Source organism: Pleurodeles waltl, chromosome 1_1 (genome assembly GCF_031143425.1).
Source record: "Pleurodeles waltl isolate 20211129_DDA chromosome 1_1, aPleWal1.hap1.20221129, whole genome shotgun sequence".
In the NCBI taxonomy this organism is placed as follows: domain Eukaryota; kingdom Metazoa; phylum Chordata; class Amphibia; order Caudata; family Salamandridae; genus Pleurodeles; species Pleurodeles waltl.
Window position 1 is genome coordinate 440,278,272 of NC_090436.1, and position 17,223 is coordinate 440,295,494.

The following is a 17,223-nucleotide window of genomic DNA, read 5'->3' on the forward strand; positions in this document are numbered from 1 at the left end:
ATGCAGAGTCTCATGTTATCCAGTAGATGGTGGAACCTCAGCTTCACTTGATGTCCCAGAGGACCAATCCATAAACTGACAGAATGCAGTCAGAGATTTGATCTCATGGCATATCCTGGTGCAATAGGAATGGAAAGTCCACCAATTATGTGTCTTTCAAGATCCATCACATTATTTGTAGACATTTGTTTTTAAAACACGGTTGGAGAACTGATTGCCAAGAGCTACAATCAAGGCATAGTGAATAGCAAAATGTTGCATCTAAAAACGGAATACATTTTTCTGCCACAGCATTCGTTCCTCCCAGTCATACAAGGGTCTGTGCAGACAAAGCAATGATAATAGTGTACCTGTACTTGCATGTTGGGTCTCAGCCCCTCTCTATCGTCAGCTGGCAATAGGCCATGCAAAATATAATTTCACTGTTCTCTATTCAGGGACTATGAAATATAGAAGTAGAGAGAGACTGAGTCACCTGTATAATGATCCAAACAAATAGTTTTATTATTATCTTTTAAAATTCAACAAAACATGTGCCATGACACAGCTTTACAATGATATCAGGTGCATGTCATTTACTGTAGCCGTCAGGGCCTAATCTCATTACATATTCCTTTGTGACCCTGTTCTCTGCTCTCAACTGTCTTTAATGAGCTGCCTTGAAGCCCCACGCATGTTGTGCGTCTGGACCTACTATCAGAAGATTAACCATTTCTCCCCACAATATCAGGCCCCTTCCTGATTCTCATCTGTTCTTATTTCACACAGTTGTCTCCCTTTCACAATGATCCACTCAAATTAGGTCAACTGTCCAGACTTGAAGCCAAGGGGGCTTGAAGAGAGCCAGTGTATGGCTATACGTCATTTTGCTATAAGCAATCCAGATTCTGCAAACCTACTCCTCATTTTCCATCTCTTCTTAGGCCTTGTATTAAACCCAATAGAAAGTGTTTTTATTATAACAGTTTAAGGGTGATCACTTGGCATAGTTCAGGAATTACCATCTGCCAGTAATCCATCAGCCATCTGCAAGCCCAAGTCATTTGTATGAACATTGCTACCACATCTCCCTGGAAATATATTTTGGCTAGTTCAGTTATTACCAACTCTTAGGTTCTGTATATATTGTACATTTGATATACGTGGCTTGCAAATGTTCTTCTTATGTAACATTTGCTAAACCTGAAACAAGACGCGATTTTGGGTAGAAAGCTTATTTTGACAGTTGCAGCTTTTTACAGCCAGGAAAATAATTTATTGTGTGTACCTTTCACATGCAAATATCTGAAAGGTGTCACAGTTATAGCAGATTTACACAACAGCAAAACCTAAGTGCTGGAACTTGGAATTAGCTGGAAAAAAGCTGGGTTCTCAGTTGTTATGAAAGACAGCAGAAGGGTATTGACTCGCAGGTTAAAGGGAAGAGAGTTCCAGCGTTGAGCAGTAAAGGCCGAAAAGGTGCAACCTGCAGCACAGGTGCAACAACAAGAAGGAGAGCAAAAAAAAGAATGCAGTCATTGAGCAAGGCAATAATGAATGAAATTGCGTTCAAGAGATCTTAGGCCACAGTGATTGAAGGCCTTGTTCATTAAACAGAGTGCTTTGAAATTAATGTATTCGGAAACTGGGAGCAAGAGGAGCTGGATGAAAGACTAGGAAGTTTGGAGGTAAGACAAAATCTTCAGCATTTTGGGCTCACTGGAGTTTCTGCAGCAAAACGAAGAGTGCTGTCAGAAATAACTATAGTAGTAGTTTTAGATGGAAAAAAGAAGTAGAAGGAAGTTTGTTGACTTCGGCGACAAGGCAAAGAACTTGGTTGCCCTTAACTCCGAGATCACGAAGAAAGGGTGGTAGGGCAAGAGGGGAGCGCAGTTGAGGAGTCCAGATGTCTGAGGGAGGGGAACTAGGATTATAATGATCATCGATATTTTTTCAGTGTCTAGAATAAGTGAATTATCACCCATCTAAGAGACCACATCCATCAGGCATTTTTAGATGATGTCTCTGCCATCATGAGAATTGGCATCAAGCAATATGAGGATCTGAGTGTCTTCTTCATATCAGGTGAACTTAAAACCAGCAGAGCCTGTGAGCTGAAATAAAGGAAGAACCTAAAGATTGAATAAAGTGGGGATTAGTGATGAGCCTTGGGATATCCTATGACAAAGAGGTTTGTATTCTGAAAGAAAAGGGTGAGGTGAACAGCTTGTACCCAGTCAGATAAATGTAGTGGAACCCATGTGATTCACTCTGAGTTCCAACACTGGCAAGGCATTCAATAACATAGTCATGAGAGGCTTTTTTGAATCCTACAGAAAGATTGAGGAGGACTAGGGCGGAGCAGTTGCCTTGGTCAGCAGCATTGCAATCCTTTGCAGTTCTCTCTTTAATTATGTAGGTAGCTCTGCTTAAATTGCCTCAAACAGTCCTGTAATGTTAGTGTGACATGGATTTCCAGGTATCTGACTGTCTTGTTGTTCTGTCAGAGGTAGCCTATCAGATAAGTGATCCATTTAACTTGTAATGCCGTTATAATTTAAAGCCTTAGATTTCTTTCTATTAGCATTAAAACATGTGATGTTTTAATAGTCATCTAGTTATTTTATTAGAGCCAGAAGGGGCAACTCTAGGTTAGCCAGTGATAAAGCATGTCATCTAACCTACCCTCCGTCCCACATTATATCCGACTGATACACAATGATACTTTTACGAAATAATTGTCCAAATTTATTTTCCAAAATTAAAGGTAACTTAGTATGGAACCCATCATTATATTCTCAACCATGACTATATCCGTATTAGTATAGGTAAGTATTAACATTTAAAAAAATATAAAAATATTTATGTTCTTAGCCTAACCATATTGTGTGTGTTTGTATAAATATATATATGGGCCCACCTGTCCCAAGGTCAAAATGAACATGAAAACTTGACATCCTTGACCCTAAACAATATGCCCTGGGCGTTGGGCTTTAGAAATTGGTCAAGGACGTCAGGTTTCCATGGTGGGTCCAACCCTTAGCAGTGCAAACCCTTTGGCTGCCAGATTACAATTCCACATTATGGAGCAGGGAAGGGAATTTTCTGTAGTTGTAATATTTGTGTCCCTATGTTCATGCTGTTTGAACTTGCATTTATGGTCCATTAATGCAAAGGCTTTATTAATAGGGTGAGCGCTCTAAATACATGTTGTAAGCTCGTACTGCAGTTTTGACAGTTTAAAAATATGAGGCTACATATAATGTTCCGTGAATGCTCTCTGTTTAGATACAAATATTAACAGAAGCTTGAAAGCAAGATTGATTATTCTTTCAAAATAAAACGTTCGCGTAAAATTCAACTCAGAAAAAACGTTTTGCTACGTTACTGTTAAATTTTAGATACCATTTCTTTGAAACACCATTTAGTAAAATGTGTTGATGCATGCTAGTGTTTCCAAAATAATAGAAAATCAGTGTACCAGTTTCAGTGAGACATGATAATAAACAATTGTTGGCAAGGCCAATAGGGCCAGCATTATTGGTCAGTCTTTTAGTTTTGTAAGTGTGTGTCTTGTTTTGACATGGCTTTTCTAAAATGTTATTTTTGAGGGAACTCCTGGGCCATAACCATTGTAACTAACACCGGCAAAAGGCAAAAAAATGTTGTTCTAAAAAAACAACACATTTTCCACAGTAACTCCTGGCACCAAACAAAACTACTTTTTATGCTCCTTGTGAAGCAGCAGATTGCTGTCACTCATAGTGAAGCCAGCCAACACATGGTTATAGAGAGATGTAGAAGTTTATGGAAAACCAAGGTCTTGGTGAAAGCCAGACCAAGTTAGAGGACCAATTCTTAAATAAAGTCACAAAAAGGCACACAGGGTAGATGTCTTTGCATTAGTGCAGAGTTATTACAACTGGAGGACACTTGTCCAGCTATGCACTGGTGGATAATCTGTTGTGAACAGAAGGTTTGATCTTTTTCACTGATGTTTGTAGTAACCTTTGGCTTTAAGCCTCATCCTATTTCCAAACACCTTTCAAATTTACATCTACAAACCACATTAGGTGTGCTTAACCTTTAGCTTGTTTAACAGGGACCCCAAACTTTAGTGATTTGTTATTTGTGCCACATAATTTCAGCATAGACAGTCATACTTTCCACTAGGACTTATGCTATTTCCATGATATGGAAACACATGTACACTTAGTAACTCTATGCCATGTATGACTGTGGTTTCATGAGTGATGTCGTTTGAGATGTCATGAGTGATGTAATATGTGAGGTCATACTTGTATTGGAGGAAGGTTGTAAATTGTTACAGTATTCAAGTAAGTCTGTCTTGTTTCAAGTGATGAACAAATGAATATGTGATAATTAAATCTGTAGGATTCGTGAACTAATCCAATAATATTGTGTGTGTTGGGAAAAATTTAATAATAAATTGGACTGCAAACCAATCCTCGTTACGTTAGATAGACATTACAACAGTCTCCTTATAAGAGGGCAGTGGCTGTACTTAAAAGAGGCACATACTTTGGTTAACAGACTGCTGCTAAATAGGCTGCTTGCATTCTAAAACATCATAAGAATGCAATAAAATATTAGATGAATTTTAGAGAACACTGCCAAAACACTGAAAACAGTGCTTTACTTTTTAAATTATATGTTGTAATGCGGCTCTATGAAGTGTATAGGCAAACATATATGCATGCATGCGGGGATGACATTAGCGATCCTAAGAGAGTTGTTGAGCAATCTAATTCTATGTAACAAAAATAAGTAACCGGTGTGTCATTCTTCTTGTTGGCTGTCAGTTTTGAACCAGCAGTGCTTGGAGATTCTGGCAATGCTTGATGTGGAACAACAGAATATTTTCCATGAAAATATGTCAATTAATAAGACTGGACTGACGGATATTACAGCGATTGAAGTAAGCACATAATGTAATTGTTTAAAGTGAAATGTAATACTTGTCGTTTTACTGGGAATATATCTAGGAATTGTAAAAATTGTACATCGTTTGTTATGTCATGCAATCTTCTTATTGCTAATGCCAGCAATAACTTTACAAATTGATGTAGTCAGGTACTGTACTGTAACAGCCAAAATACTTTATAAATTACGATATGCGTGTGTTCAAAACACCAATGTTTTTTTCTTCTTTCATAGACTTAAAATTAAAGGTAGCTTAGACCCCACCCAATGTTTTTATGTGGTTGGCTTCATCATCATTCTAATTTTCTTGATTCTTATTGCTGAGCTTATGCCAGTTTGACTTCTTCCCTGGAGCATGGACCAAATGCTGTTTGATTTCTTTATTAGTGTTTTTCCGCTGCTTGTGCTAGGCTGAAAAACCTGCAACAGACCACATTGTAATGTACTTTGAGAAGTAAGAGACGCCAATAAAACGTACATAATGTAAAAGCAGCTTTCATGAATTGTGTGGACATTTCAACATTTCAGCTAGGTTGATGTGCAACTAAATGGATTTTACTAGACAGCCTAATTCTCAGTTGGTAACCACATGCATTCAATGGGAATCTCTTAAATGACAAAGTGTCCCGTAGGTTCTCATTATCCTAATGAGACTGCTGGATTTGGGTGACAGAATCACCTGTACTGAGGGGGATTGAGTCTAATCCTGCACCATGTGACCCTTGTCTGCCTAATTCAGGTTTGTTCCGGCTAACTAGCAGTGCCTCATCTCTACCCAAGAACAGGGGTGATTGGGGCAACCGGGCGCATGACGTTCATGACTCCTCAAGGGAATCATGGTCACCCAGATCTCATCCGTTTCTCTCAGTTACATTAATCTCACATATGCAAGGACAATCAAAGGCAGAGTATAGTTCAGTAAGGTTTTGTTGAAGTAACTGCATCTTAGATAGTAAAGCATGTATTGCAATAACTAGGACGATGAAGCACAATCAGATTAAAATTGTTACAAGGAGAGTAAAACACAAGAATAACGCTACCATACTGTCACTAAGGTTTGTAGGGATGGTTCCTACTTAAGCTATGTTAGAGCACAGCATGTTAAGCTCTAATTCTGCCTTTGAGGTTCCCCCTGAGAATACATCATCCCTCATACCTGAGCAAGAGGCCAGTAGTCTACATAAGCAGCTGTAGTGAAGCAATCAGCCATCAGCATACAGTCGTGGTCATCTGGCTGGAATCTTCCTCTAACGTACATGGGTCAGAGTAGTGTCTTTATAATAAAACAGCTGATGTGCCAAGAAAGGATCCCGACGTAAGAGTGTGTATGTTTCTGTCAAGATTGGAGACAAAACTTACCACTTTTGCTGGCAACCTACCTTACTGCAGCCTTGAGAAAAGCACAGAGTGAAAAAAATGTCTTGTTTAAGAATGCAGTGCTGACCTAGGCGAAGAACATCTATATAGAGAAAATAAAACAAGACCGCAAATGTGGCTAATGTTAAAATAATATAACAAAGCTAAATAAAATATATCTAGGTTAAAATGCACAGCAGCAGGCCTAGTTTGCTAAAATAACATGTATAAAACTATAGCTAAAATAGCTACACAACAAAAGTAGCCCAGTGGACTAGGTCCTTACCGATACAGTTGCACAGAATGTAAGTATCGCCAAGCCCGACTCAATCATCCATGTGAGGTTGATAGAATGAACCTTGTTTGTTGCTTATATGGAATGTCCACTTTAAAGTTTTGAAGCTACCTTTTCGTCGTAGGTGGTGCTATCTAATAGGACAAAGTTATTATGTTTTTTTTTTGTTTTTTTTTCATTCTTACTGAGCTCCATGACTAGAACCAGGGATACATAAGCTGAAAGGAGTTCTGCTTCAGAGATTTCAAAGAGCCATGCAGAGAAAAAAACAACATATCTAGTTCTCTGTCCAATCCTGCAAGGTCAACAATAAAAGCTTTAGAAGGACCATTTGTTCAATGATGTTCTGTTAGGGATTTGTGACATCATTCTGTTAAGGATTTATGACGTAATTATGTAGACCGCTCCCATACAAGTCAAGGAACTATATCCTCGCTGACTCCTGAGGAGCAGCTTTCTAAAGGCAGAGCAGTTGGTATTAGCCCAACAGAAAGCCGCTATTGAAAGTTGTCTGTAATGTTTTAATGCATCTTTATTTTAGTAAAATATGTTTGCATGTTGTACTCCAAAAAGAAAGACTGCACATCGTAGGTGCTGCTAGATGTGTCTGTCCAGCACCCTCGATTAATGCCAACAGAGACTGAGGAACTAGAAGACTTTCTATGGCTTTGAGGCACCCGCAGAAGCAAACCTTTGTCTACCATACTATAGCATACTTGTACTATACAATGATAAGCCATGTCATACCCGGTTTTACAATGGCAGGTCATAGCATACTATACAATAACAGGCCATCCAATACCATACAACCATAGGCCCTAACATGCCATGGTATAATATACAATACATGACAGGCTGCACCATATCATGCTATACAATGACGGGCCATGCAATCCCATACTATACAATGAGAGGCTATATTACTTTCCAATGACAGGTTATGTCATACTATACTATACATTGACAGGTCATACCATACTACAAAATACAATGACAGGCTATACCATACCATACTATACAATGACAGACCATACCATACCATAACATACTATGAAATGACAGGCCATACTATACTATAGTATGCTATGCAAACACTTTTTTTTTTTACTTTCAGGGATGCTCCACAGCAACCGTGCTGTTGTACAGCATGGGCAAACAAAAACCCAAAATATTGACAAAGACAGTAGATCTCGCATAGGCAAGACTTATTGACTTTGGCAGTGCTTGTTACTTTAGTAGGCCATTGTAAGTGATAATAGTCACACTGTTATGGGTATTGACTCAATTTAATGTTAATTTTCCCTTGTAGATTGTGCAAGTCTGTTACCTCACTTTTTTTGTAACTTGAAGTTTATTAGTGTTTTGGAGAAGAACAAGAATGGGCATTCTCCTTTTCACATGATAATTTAATCTGTAGTCTATATTAGATCATAGCAACGTTTCATAAATGTATTATACATTGTCCCACAGAAGAAAGGAAACTATGGAAACTACATGTTGGATTTCCGGTTTACCACTCAAAAGTTTAGAAAATCAATAGCTATTTGTGTACATGGCACTACAAAGATATTGCTTAAACTAGTTTTTGTCCAGTGTTTATAAAATATTTCAAGATTAAAAGGCTATCTCCTACATGAGAAGATGTACATAGGTGTTTTCATTTTTTTTGTTTTTCAAGCGTCTTGGAATTATCATGGGCAAAGCCAAATGTTTGGCCTAACTCATGTGATATTTAAGACTCCTTTTCATTTTTTAATGTAAGTACCTCCTCATAAACAGCAGGAAAAAATATGCCACCTAATGTTGACAGCCAAATGCTTGTATTAAAAATGTTAAATTTAAATTCTAAAATTAACTGTGGCATATAATTAGAATTTAAAGGTATGGCTGCTCTCTAGGCTTCCTAGCACTGGGGTGTATGTTCAATGGGATTTAATGCATATCACATGAACAACTGGTACAACAAAAGGGCTGTGGGAAGTGGTTCCTGAGGTTACCGCGGGGTTATTTTTAGCAGGCGTATCCTCTGAAGACAAGAGGAGGAGCTCAGAAGCGGGCCAAGAAGAAGAAGGTCGGAGGAGGCTGGTGACGTCAAGTGAGGCCTACTGATGTGGTGGATGCATTTTTGAGCTGTTGCATTTGGAACACAGATGTAGCGCAAGACTCCATCTGCATCAGGTGATGTGAACTATTGCCTAGAGAAAGTGATGCCTTCGTCAACTGCCTACAGCATGGAAAACAAGATCTACCTCCTGTAGAAATTCACGTTGTAGCAATGTTATGGTGGCCATCTTGCAAGGAATTAAAATCACTTATCAAATTGCATACCAGTTGCAGTCGAGGTTATTACGGAGCGACGACCCTGGGGAAAGGTCATATACCCAGAAAGATATGCCAGTTTGAGATCAATTACTAACAGTGGTGAATGGCATAACTAAAGCGACAAAGGGACAAGGCTTCGGTGACAGGCATGCCTGTCTATATTAAAAGTCGGTGACAGGCACACCTTAATTGATGAGCAGTTAACTCAGCTCAGTGTGGTTGTTTGGTGACAGGCACAACTATGCCTGTCATTTATAAGGTGAAATTACAATTCAAACTCTGACACCATGGTGAAAGGAGTTCAGACTGTGGATTGTGCATCGTTTTTGTACAAAACAAAACATTGTGTCAAGTCCAAATTACAATTAGAAATTTATATGGATTTAAAGTAATAGTGGCTTCCTTAAAAAGGTTGTTGTTTTTTCTTCTTCTTTTCAGTGGCTACAAAGTGTGAGGTCTGTCATTTCACTGATGTATGATCGTATTGTATAGGATTGTGGATCATAAAAAGTTGGTTTCCAAAGGTTTAACAAACTAGATATATTGCAAGTAAGTTGCACATTGTGAGTGGGAGTGTTCTGTTTATTGCGAAAAATGTAAAACGATACACAACAAGTAAAGCAAAAATAATATCATGAAAGAGGTTAAGGACGTTTCTAAGGAAATTGTGTTTCAGATAAACAAGTTAACGGACAAGACTGAACATCCCCATGAAAACTTTATGGTAGATGGGGTGTAAGTGTTAATGCGGTTTGACTCCTGCTTGCATTTGACAATTATTTCTAAACGTTGTTTTGAACAAATCTTTGAGAAAAGTACAAAATTGCATGCAATGAATGTGAACTGTGGAGGGCATGGGGGGGGGGACAGCCACTCAAAATGATAGGATTTTTTGAAGGCTGTTTAGAGCTAGTAGGTAAGGTCTAAAAGTCAAATAAAGAGGACAACTTATTGAGTTGGCCACACCAGAGGTTGTTAGAGGTGGTGCTCAACACAAATGCTCAGCCTCAGGTGCAGATTCAGGAGGTTGAAATGAGTGGAATGGATTTTGTGTCAAAGTTTCCAAATGGTTTCACAGAATCTATACATTGCATTAGATTAAAGGAAGACACCATTCCTGTTGTTGAAAATGTACAGAGAATTCCTTTGGCATTACAGGGTCTAGTGAGTGGTGAACTTAAGAGGCTAGAGGCTTCAGGTGTAATAGAGGAAGTAGAGGGTCCATAGTGGTTGGCTCCCATTGTGGTGACAAAAAATAGCAAGGGGGACATCAGATTATGTGTAGACCTCAGAGCATTGAATAGAGAGGTGGTGGTGGACAAGTTCCCTCTCCTAACATAGAGGAAATAGTTTCAGCATTAGGGGGGCGAAGATGTTCACCACACTGGATTTAGCATCAGAGTACCACTAGGTAGATTTAGATGATAAGTCACAAGACCTTACAGCATTCATAACGCCCATAGGGGCTTTCAAGTTCAGAAGAATGCCTTTTGGTCTTATGTCAGCCGCATCAATGTTTCAATGCATAATGAGTAAGGTCTTGAAGAATCTGGATGGGGTGAAGTGTTACCAAGATGATGTGTTGATATTTGGGAATACACTGGAAAACATAATGTTCAGGTCTGTAATGTCCTAGAGAGGTTAAAAAAGGCTGGTCTTACGCTCAATAAGAAGAAATGCCAGTTTGGCATGGTTGAGGTAGGTTATCTGGGACATCTGATTTCGGGTGAAGGCGTGAAACCCAAGCACGATTGGTTGAGACTTAAGAAATTTAAAGACATCACAGTCAAAGGAGGAATTAATGTCATTCCTTGGAATGGTGGAGTACTATGGGAGATACATAAGAAACTTAACAGGGAATATTAATTTGAGGAGTCTGTTGAAGGAGGGCAAGGAGTTTGCATGGAGTGAGCTATGTGATGTAAACTTTTGTGGAATAAAAGAAGAGATTAAAGGCACCATGCTTACAAGCGTTTATCCCTGGTGAAGAAACATTCATTATAACAGATGCCAGCTCCAAAGGATTAGGAGCTGTGTTGAAGCAGAAAAATAAAGGACAGGAAAAATTAATTAATGTGCATCTAAAACGTTGAGTGTGGTGGAAAATAAAGTATTCATTAATAGAAAGGGAGGTGTTGCCAATTTTCTGAAATGTAAAAGCTTCATTTGGGGAACTGATTTTGTGGTATTATCAGACAATATGCCATTAGTTAGGAAGAAAGGGCTAGATTGCATTTTGGCAAGAACACAAGGGTGGATAATTGCGCTACTAGAATTCAGGTTTGGAATGGACTATCTGCCAGGCATACATAATGTTAGTGCAGACTGCCTTTCAAGACTGGTAGATGTGGAGCAAAAAGAAGACAGAGGTTGAAGCCAGATATGGAAGAATATGTATGTGAGGTTATTTTAGATGTGTGTGAGACAACCCTTGGGGCTGTAACGAAGGAAGAATGGAAGTGTGAACTACATAAAGATGAGGTGTTGGTGGAGGTGATGAAAGCTGTGAGCCATGGAACGTTTTGACGTCTAGAGAAAGTGTGGAATTTTATTAAGGATGAATTAGCCGTTGAGAGAGATCTATTGTTGAAAGGAACCAGATTAACTCCACCTTCAAAACTGAGAGACACGTTGATAAAACAGGCTCATGTGGATCATCTGGGTATTGTCAAGACCAAAAAAAGTTTTAGAGTTAGTTTTTGGTGGCCATGAATGGATGTGAGATTGAGCGGGCTGTCAGAGAATGTGTAGAATGTTCTTATGGTAATAAGGTGTTGAAAACCATTCACATGCCTATGGTTTGCAGGAGAGTACCTAACAAACCACGGGAAGAGGTGCCCAAAGGCATTGTGGGTCCTCTGCAAGGTGACCAAGCCACACCTTACCTTATAGTAATGTTGGATCTTTACTCAAGGTTGGTGGAAGTCAAAAATATAGGGGCCATGTCTTCTTTTAAAAATATAGTAGCCCTCTTGATTTCGGCATCATTAAGTTTATGGAAAGCATCTTCAAAAGAGAAAGTTTGCCAAAAAGTATATTGTTTGATAATGGACATCAATTTTGCTCCAAGGACATGGAAAGCTGTTTAAAGACGTGGTGTTAAACATAAAAAATTTGCTGTTTACCATCCAGAAACAAATGGCGCCATTAAGAGATTTAACAAATACATTAAAGAAAGTATACAGTTGGCTAAGGTGAATTGCCTAGACTGGAGAAAGGAGTTAAAGGAAAGGATAACAACATACCGCATGTCGCCTCGCATGACAATTGAGAAAACTCAATTTGAACTGTTTAAGGGAAGAGTGCCCAACACTTGTCTGTGCCCAAGTTGGATGGATTGGAGCAAAGGCATGGAGTCTACTGATACAATAAATTGAAGAAGCAGAGATGAAAAGGCTTATGTTGAAAAGAAAAGAGGATTTTGACAGAAGGAAGAATGTTTGTAATGTGGAAATCAAAGAAGGGGATGTGGTGAAAATCAAAGCACCTATAGGATGTGCAGCATGAAAAGGCACAAAAGGTTATTATTTTGAAATGATATAAAAACGACTGATGGCAAAATATAGAATAAGAATAGAGTTGTGCCATTAAAGATGAATGTCAGAGAAAGAGTGGGCATTGATATGCATGGTGGAGGCTGTGAAAATGAAGGAAGTTCTGGAGGTGTGGAATTCAATAACAGATAAAGAAGTGCTAATGTAGGACCAACTGGTAGATGTCAGAATGACAATGAAATGAAAACAAGAAAGTGTTTTGAGAGGAAAGAGCCACCGTGTTATCTTAAGGATGTTGTTACTGGGTAATGTTAATGTTATGCCTATTAGTTATTAAGTTTATAGTTTTTACGGTATCTCATCTAGGAGTTTTTCTAATATCAATTGCCGTTAACGTATGATAAAAAATATAGGAAGGGATGTGTGGTGTCTCCTACACGTGATTCTAAACTTAACATCACATGCAGATTAGTAGAATTAGGAACGCTATGTTAGTGTTACATTACTGTTATGTGTATAGCATTCTAGGACAGCTTTGCAGGCAGTGTGCATTCTGAGGGTACTGGTCGGCCCAGAGTGCTATTTTGTAGCACTGTTCCTGCCAGTCTGACCAGTGGGGACACTCTATTGCAATGTTTCTGCCGGTCAGACTGGCGGTAACATTGTAATTGGACGGGGGGATGCCAACGCAATGGAGGTGGTGCCCTCCCAGGGGCTTTGCCAGTCCTGTGGTGGGACCGCCAAAGTCGAAATGAGGCCCTTAGGGTGTGATTTAGAGTTTGGCAGGTGGGTATTCCATCACAAACTTTGTGGATATCTTGTCCACCTTATTACATGTCCATTAGGACAGAACACACTTGTAAAACGGCATCTGTGATAGCTATCACATTTGTGTAGTGGAGTACCTGTCCACCAAACTTTAGTTCAAGTTCTTAATCTTAATGAATGTAGCAGCATATATTGAAAATTCACGTAGCAGGAAATGCACTTAGCTGTATGTTATCACAGATAGTTATATAGTATTTCAAACATTCTATAATGTTTTTCTTATGAATTGGATTCTGAAAAGGTAGGTGAGAATCCATCTTTAAATACGTTAATTAGATGTACTGGTTTGAAACCATTACACTTCCATGTATATCTAGCATGATTGTGTGAAAACTAGACTATTTAAGCTATATTACCTCTGAAATGTAAACATAAGCATTTTTAAAATATGCAGAACATTACCAAGGTATCATTCTTAGATGTAGCATTCTCACTCTGTAAAGATACAGACATATTCTGATATGATCTTATGTGATTCTTGTACATTTTTCATGTTTAAGCTGGCGGTGCTTGGAGCTTGTAATTGTGCTGGTGAAGATCCGTGTGCCTGTGCAAAAATGTCAGCCACAACTCGAAAGCAGCTTCTTCATCTCAAGCAAGAGGTAACTCCCAGTTGGTGAAATAGACTTCAATGTGATCATTTTTAAATCAACATCTTTCCACGTAGTAATTTTAAGTTATGCTAGTATTTCAAACAGACATTGTGCAGCATGCTCATAAATACATGTTATGATATTTAATACTCAGCTCAACAGATATGTCCTGATTTACAGGATGGTGGTAATATACCAAAGATTGGTGTATATGCCTCGACCCCTAATTTTTTCAGTATAATTTAAAGGTAGTAAACCACTGTTATCCTGAAAGTGACCATCAGCTCTGCTGTCAGTAAATCGTGACCACCGGTCAGGTGTCCGTGGAAATACTATTGAAAGGTCTGATGTGTCCTTTTACCCTGGGGAATGCCAGGCACAGCATGATGGTCTCCAATAGCAAGAAAACATCAATGTCTCCTACTTGGCATGTGGAAAATCGAATGATTAGACACACTTTATTTTGTTTTCCAAAATAAAGACTCAGCTTTTTTGTTTTATTTTTTTTGAAAAGCACAAACATTTGCACCTGGTCTGCAATATTGCCATGACATGATAAGTAAGGTAATATGGAGCAGTTTCGATTGAAGAGCATCTTCTGTGTCATCAGAAGCACTTTCAGCAACTATTTCTTGCTTATTCAGCAGGAAACTCTAACTTTGGTTTGGGGCTGCCAGTTGGCAGCCCGTCTGCCATAGCAAAAATGAAACCAATATTAAGTTTCAACACATTTTGAGTTGTGCTAAGTGGTTTTACATAGCAGCAATCCCAGGAGCATTACCAGCAGCAAAACATGGTTAATTGCAACCCAATATTAATTTATTTGAATAAGAAGTAGACATATGTTTATATTTATTTTTAAAAAAAAGAATTAGCACATAAGCATTTTATCGTGTTTATGTGTTCAAATCAAACTTCATGTTTTTTTTCATACGTATGGATGGGAGAAAAATTTAAATATTCTCACAAAGAGGACAAGGAATGATGTCTGGTGTCAAAACCAGACTAGTTCAAACATCAATATCTCAAAATCTTTTTTGATGGGAGTGTAGAAACTTCCCAACGGCCAGGAGATACTGGTTTTCGTCCAAAATCTTTCCCTCCAAATCTAGCCCAACTACCTCAAGAGGTTACGGTCTTTGAACGGGCAGTAATAAATGAGATAGAGAATTTGGGCATAGAAGAAAAACTCTCCTTTATGAATCTGTCGAGATTGGAACAAAAGGCCTTGGAAGAGCTGAATCTAAATCCAATCCTCATCATAAAACCAGCTGATAAAGGAGGGGCTAGTGTAATCCTTGATAGGGAAGTTTAACATCAAGAATGTATCGGACTCCTCTCTGACAATCGGAAATATAACATTTCAAAATATGATCCAACACAGGACATTCAAAAGGAGATAAAAAATACTGGTAGAGGAAGCGATTAACAATGAGTGGGTCACAGAGAAAGAAGGTAATTTCTTACATAATAAGAGACCAGTTACCCCCTATTTTTATATTTTGCCTAAAGTGCATAAACCCAATAGACCTACGCCGGGTCGTCCCATAGTATCCGGGATTGGATTGGTACTTGAACCTCTATCACAATTTTGTGATTTCGTTTTGATACCAATAGTATGCAAGAGTCCCTCCAATGTGAAAGACACACAAGATGTATTGAACTTGATCAAAAATCTGGATTTTCATGAAGAACAAGACTTTTTGGTGGGTCTAGATATAGAATCTCTATATACCAATATTCCCCAGATAGAGACATTAAGGGTGATTGAGGAGAATTTGTATCAACAGATTTGGCATTACAACACACCCAGGGCATTCATTCTAGACCTAGCATGCCTAGCCCTTACAAAAACTTTTTGGGGGGGAATATGAAGGTACATTCTACCTACAGACCCATGGTACATCAATGGGGAGCACATTTGCTCCCAGTTTAGCATGCCTATACGTATCAGATTTTGAACAGAAATAGATTTTTCAGAATAATCATCCTTGGCAAAAACACATTGGGTTATGGCGCTATTTTATTTATGACGTCCTTCTAGTTTGGAGAGGTGATAGACAGTCAGTTGACAGATTCATTCAGTGGCTCAATGAACGGGATCCACTGTTATTGTTCACGGCGACAATCACAAAAGATAGATCACCTTTCCTTGATTTGGAGATTGTACCTGGAGATGGTCGATTGATCACTAAGGTTTATCACAAACCCACAGATAGGAACAGTTTACTTTCTTTCAAAAGTTTCCACCCAAAGACACTATGGGAAAACTTACCCTATGGACAATTTCTCCGGATCCGGAGGAACTGCTTAGATATAAGAGATTACAAGAAGGAATCAGAGATTCTAACAGAGAAACTAATACAACGAGATTATCCATTGAGAATAATCCAACAGGCCCAAAAAAGAGCCAGGAATTGTAATAGGGAAGTCCTCCTGGAAGAAAGGAGTAGAATACCTAATCAACGACTGATCTGTATCATTACCTTTAATACACTCTCTAACTGAGTAAAAGGGATCATTAATAAGAACTGGCGAATCCTCAACAGTGATGGTCTGAATATAGAGAGACCTATGTTTTCCTTCAAGAAAAGTGCAAACCTCCGAAATCTTTTAATACATACTCGACCAACACAGAAAACAGTAAATAATTTGCGGACACAAGGCAATTTCTTACCTGTTAGAGGACACACAAAATGTGAATCTTGCAGTGTATGTCACCTCACAAAAAATACAAAGATGAACAATGTGGGTTTGGACAAACCTTGGGTTCAGACGAAACACACTAGTTACAATACGGAGAATGTCATATATGGGATATGGTGTCCCTGCGGACTTCTCTATATAGGAATGACCAATCGAAAGGCAAAAACTAGAATCATGGACACAGAAGTAACATCATATGTAAGAAAACAAACACCAAAATGACAGCACATTACTTAGAGACGGCCCATGGACCAGATGACATGACCTAGACCATGGGTACTCACAAACATTTTCACGGGGGCCGCAGAGTTTGGCCTTCGATGTGACCGAGGGCCGCACTGATGGCAGCAGGGTGGCAGTCGGGGGTTGGTAGTAAAGTGGGTGTAAGGGACACAAAGCTATACTTCTAGTGTCTGAATAGCACAACGTGAAACCATAGACTTGGGAATAATCACGGCTTCTCCACTTAACCAAACTGTGTGATCCTAAGCAAATGTTTTATTTCACTTTCCCTGCTTTTTGTTCATTATCACATATGAGGGCCTCGCATGACTTTAGGATGTGTGCTGCACAAAACCTTTTTGTATTTGATTTAATAAACTATAATGTTTTTGTATGATTGAAACCTAGGCCACCGAAAGAGTGCACATACCTGACTTGCTTCGTATCTCATCAAAGGCATTGTTTTCGGGGTGGGAGATGGGGG

At 38.8% G+C, this 17,223-nt stretch overlaps 1 protein-coding gene across 1 annotated transcript in view; it reads left to right on the plus strand.

The window, feature by feature from the left end:
- CCDC125 (coiled-coil domain containing 125) overlaps positions 1 to 17,223 on the plus strand; it is a 262,752-nt gene that overhangs the window by 189,245 nt on the left and 56,284 nt on the right. Inside the window, exons 8-9 of the mRNA XM_069224454.1 lie at positions 4,803 to 4,918; positions 13,719 to 13,820. Of these exons, the coding sequence (XP_069080555.1) occupies positions 4,803 to 4,918; positions 13,719 to 13,820 (218 nt within the window). The remainder of the gene's footprint in view (positions 1 to 4,802; positions 4,919 to 13,718; positions 13,821 to 17,223) is intronic.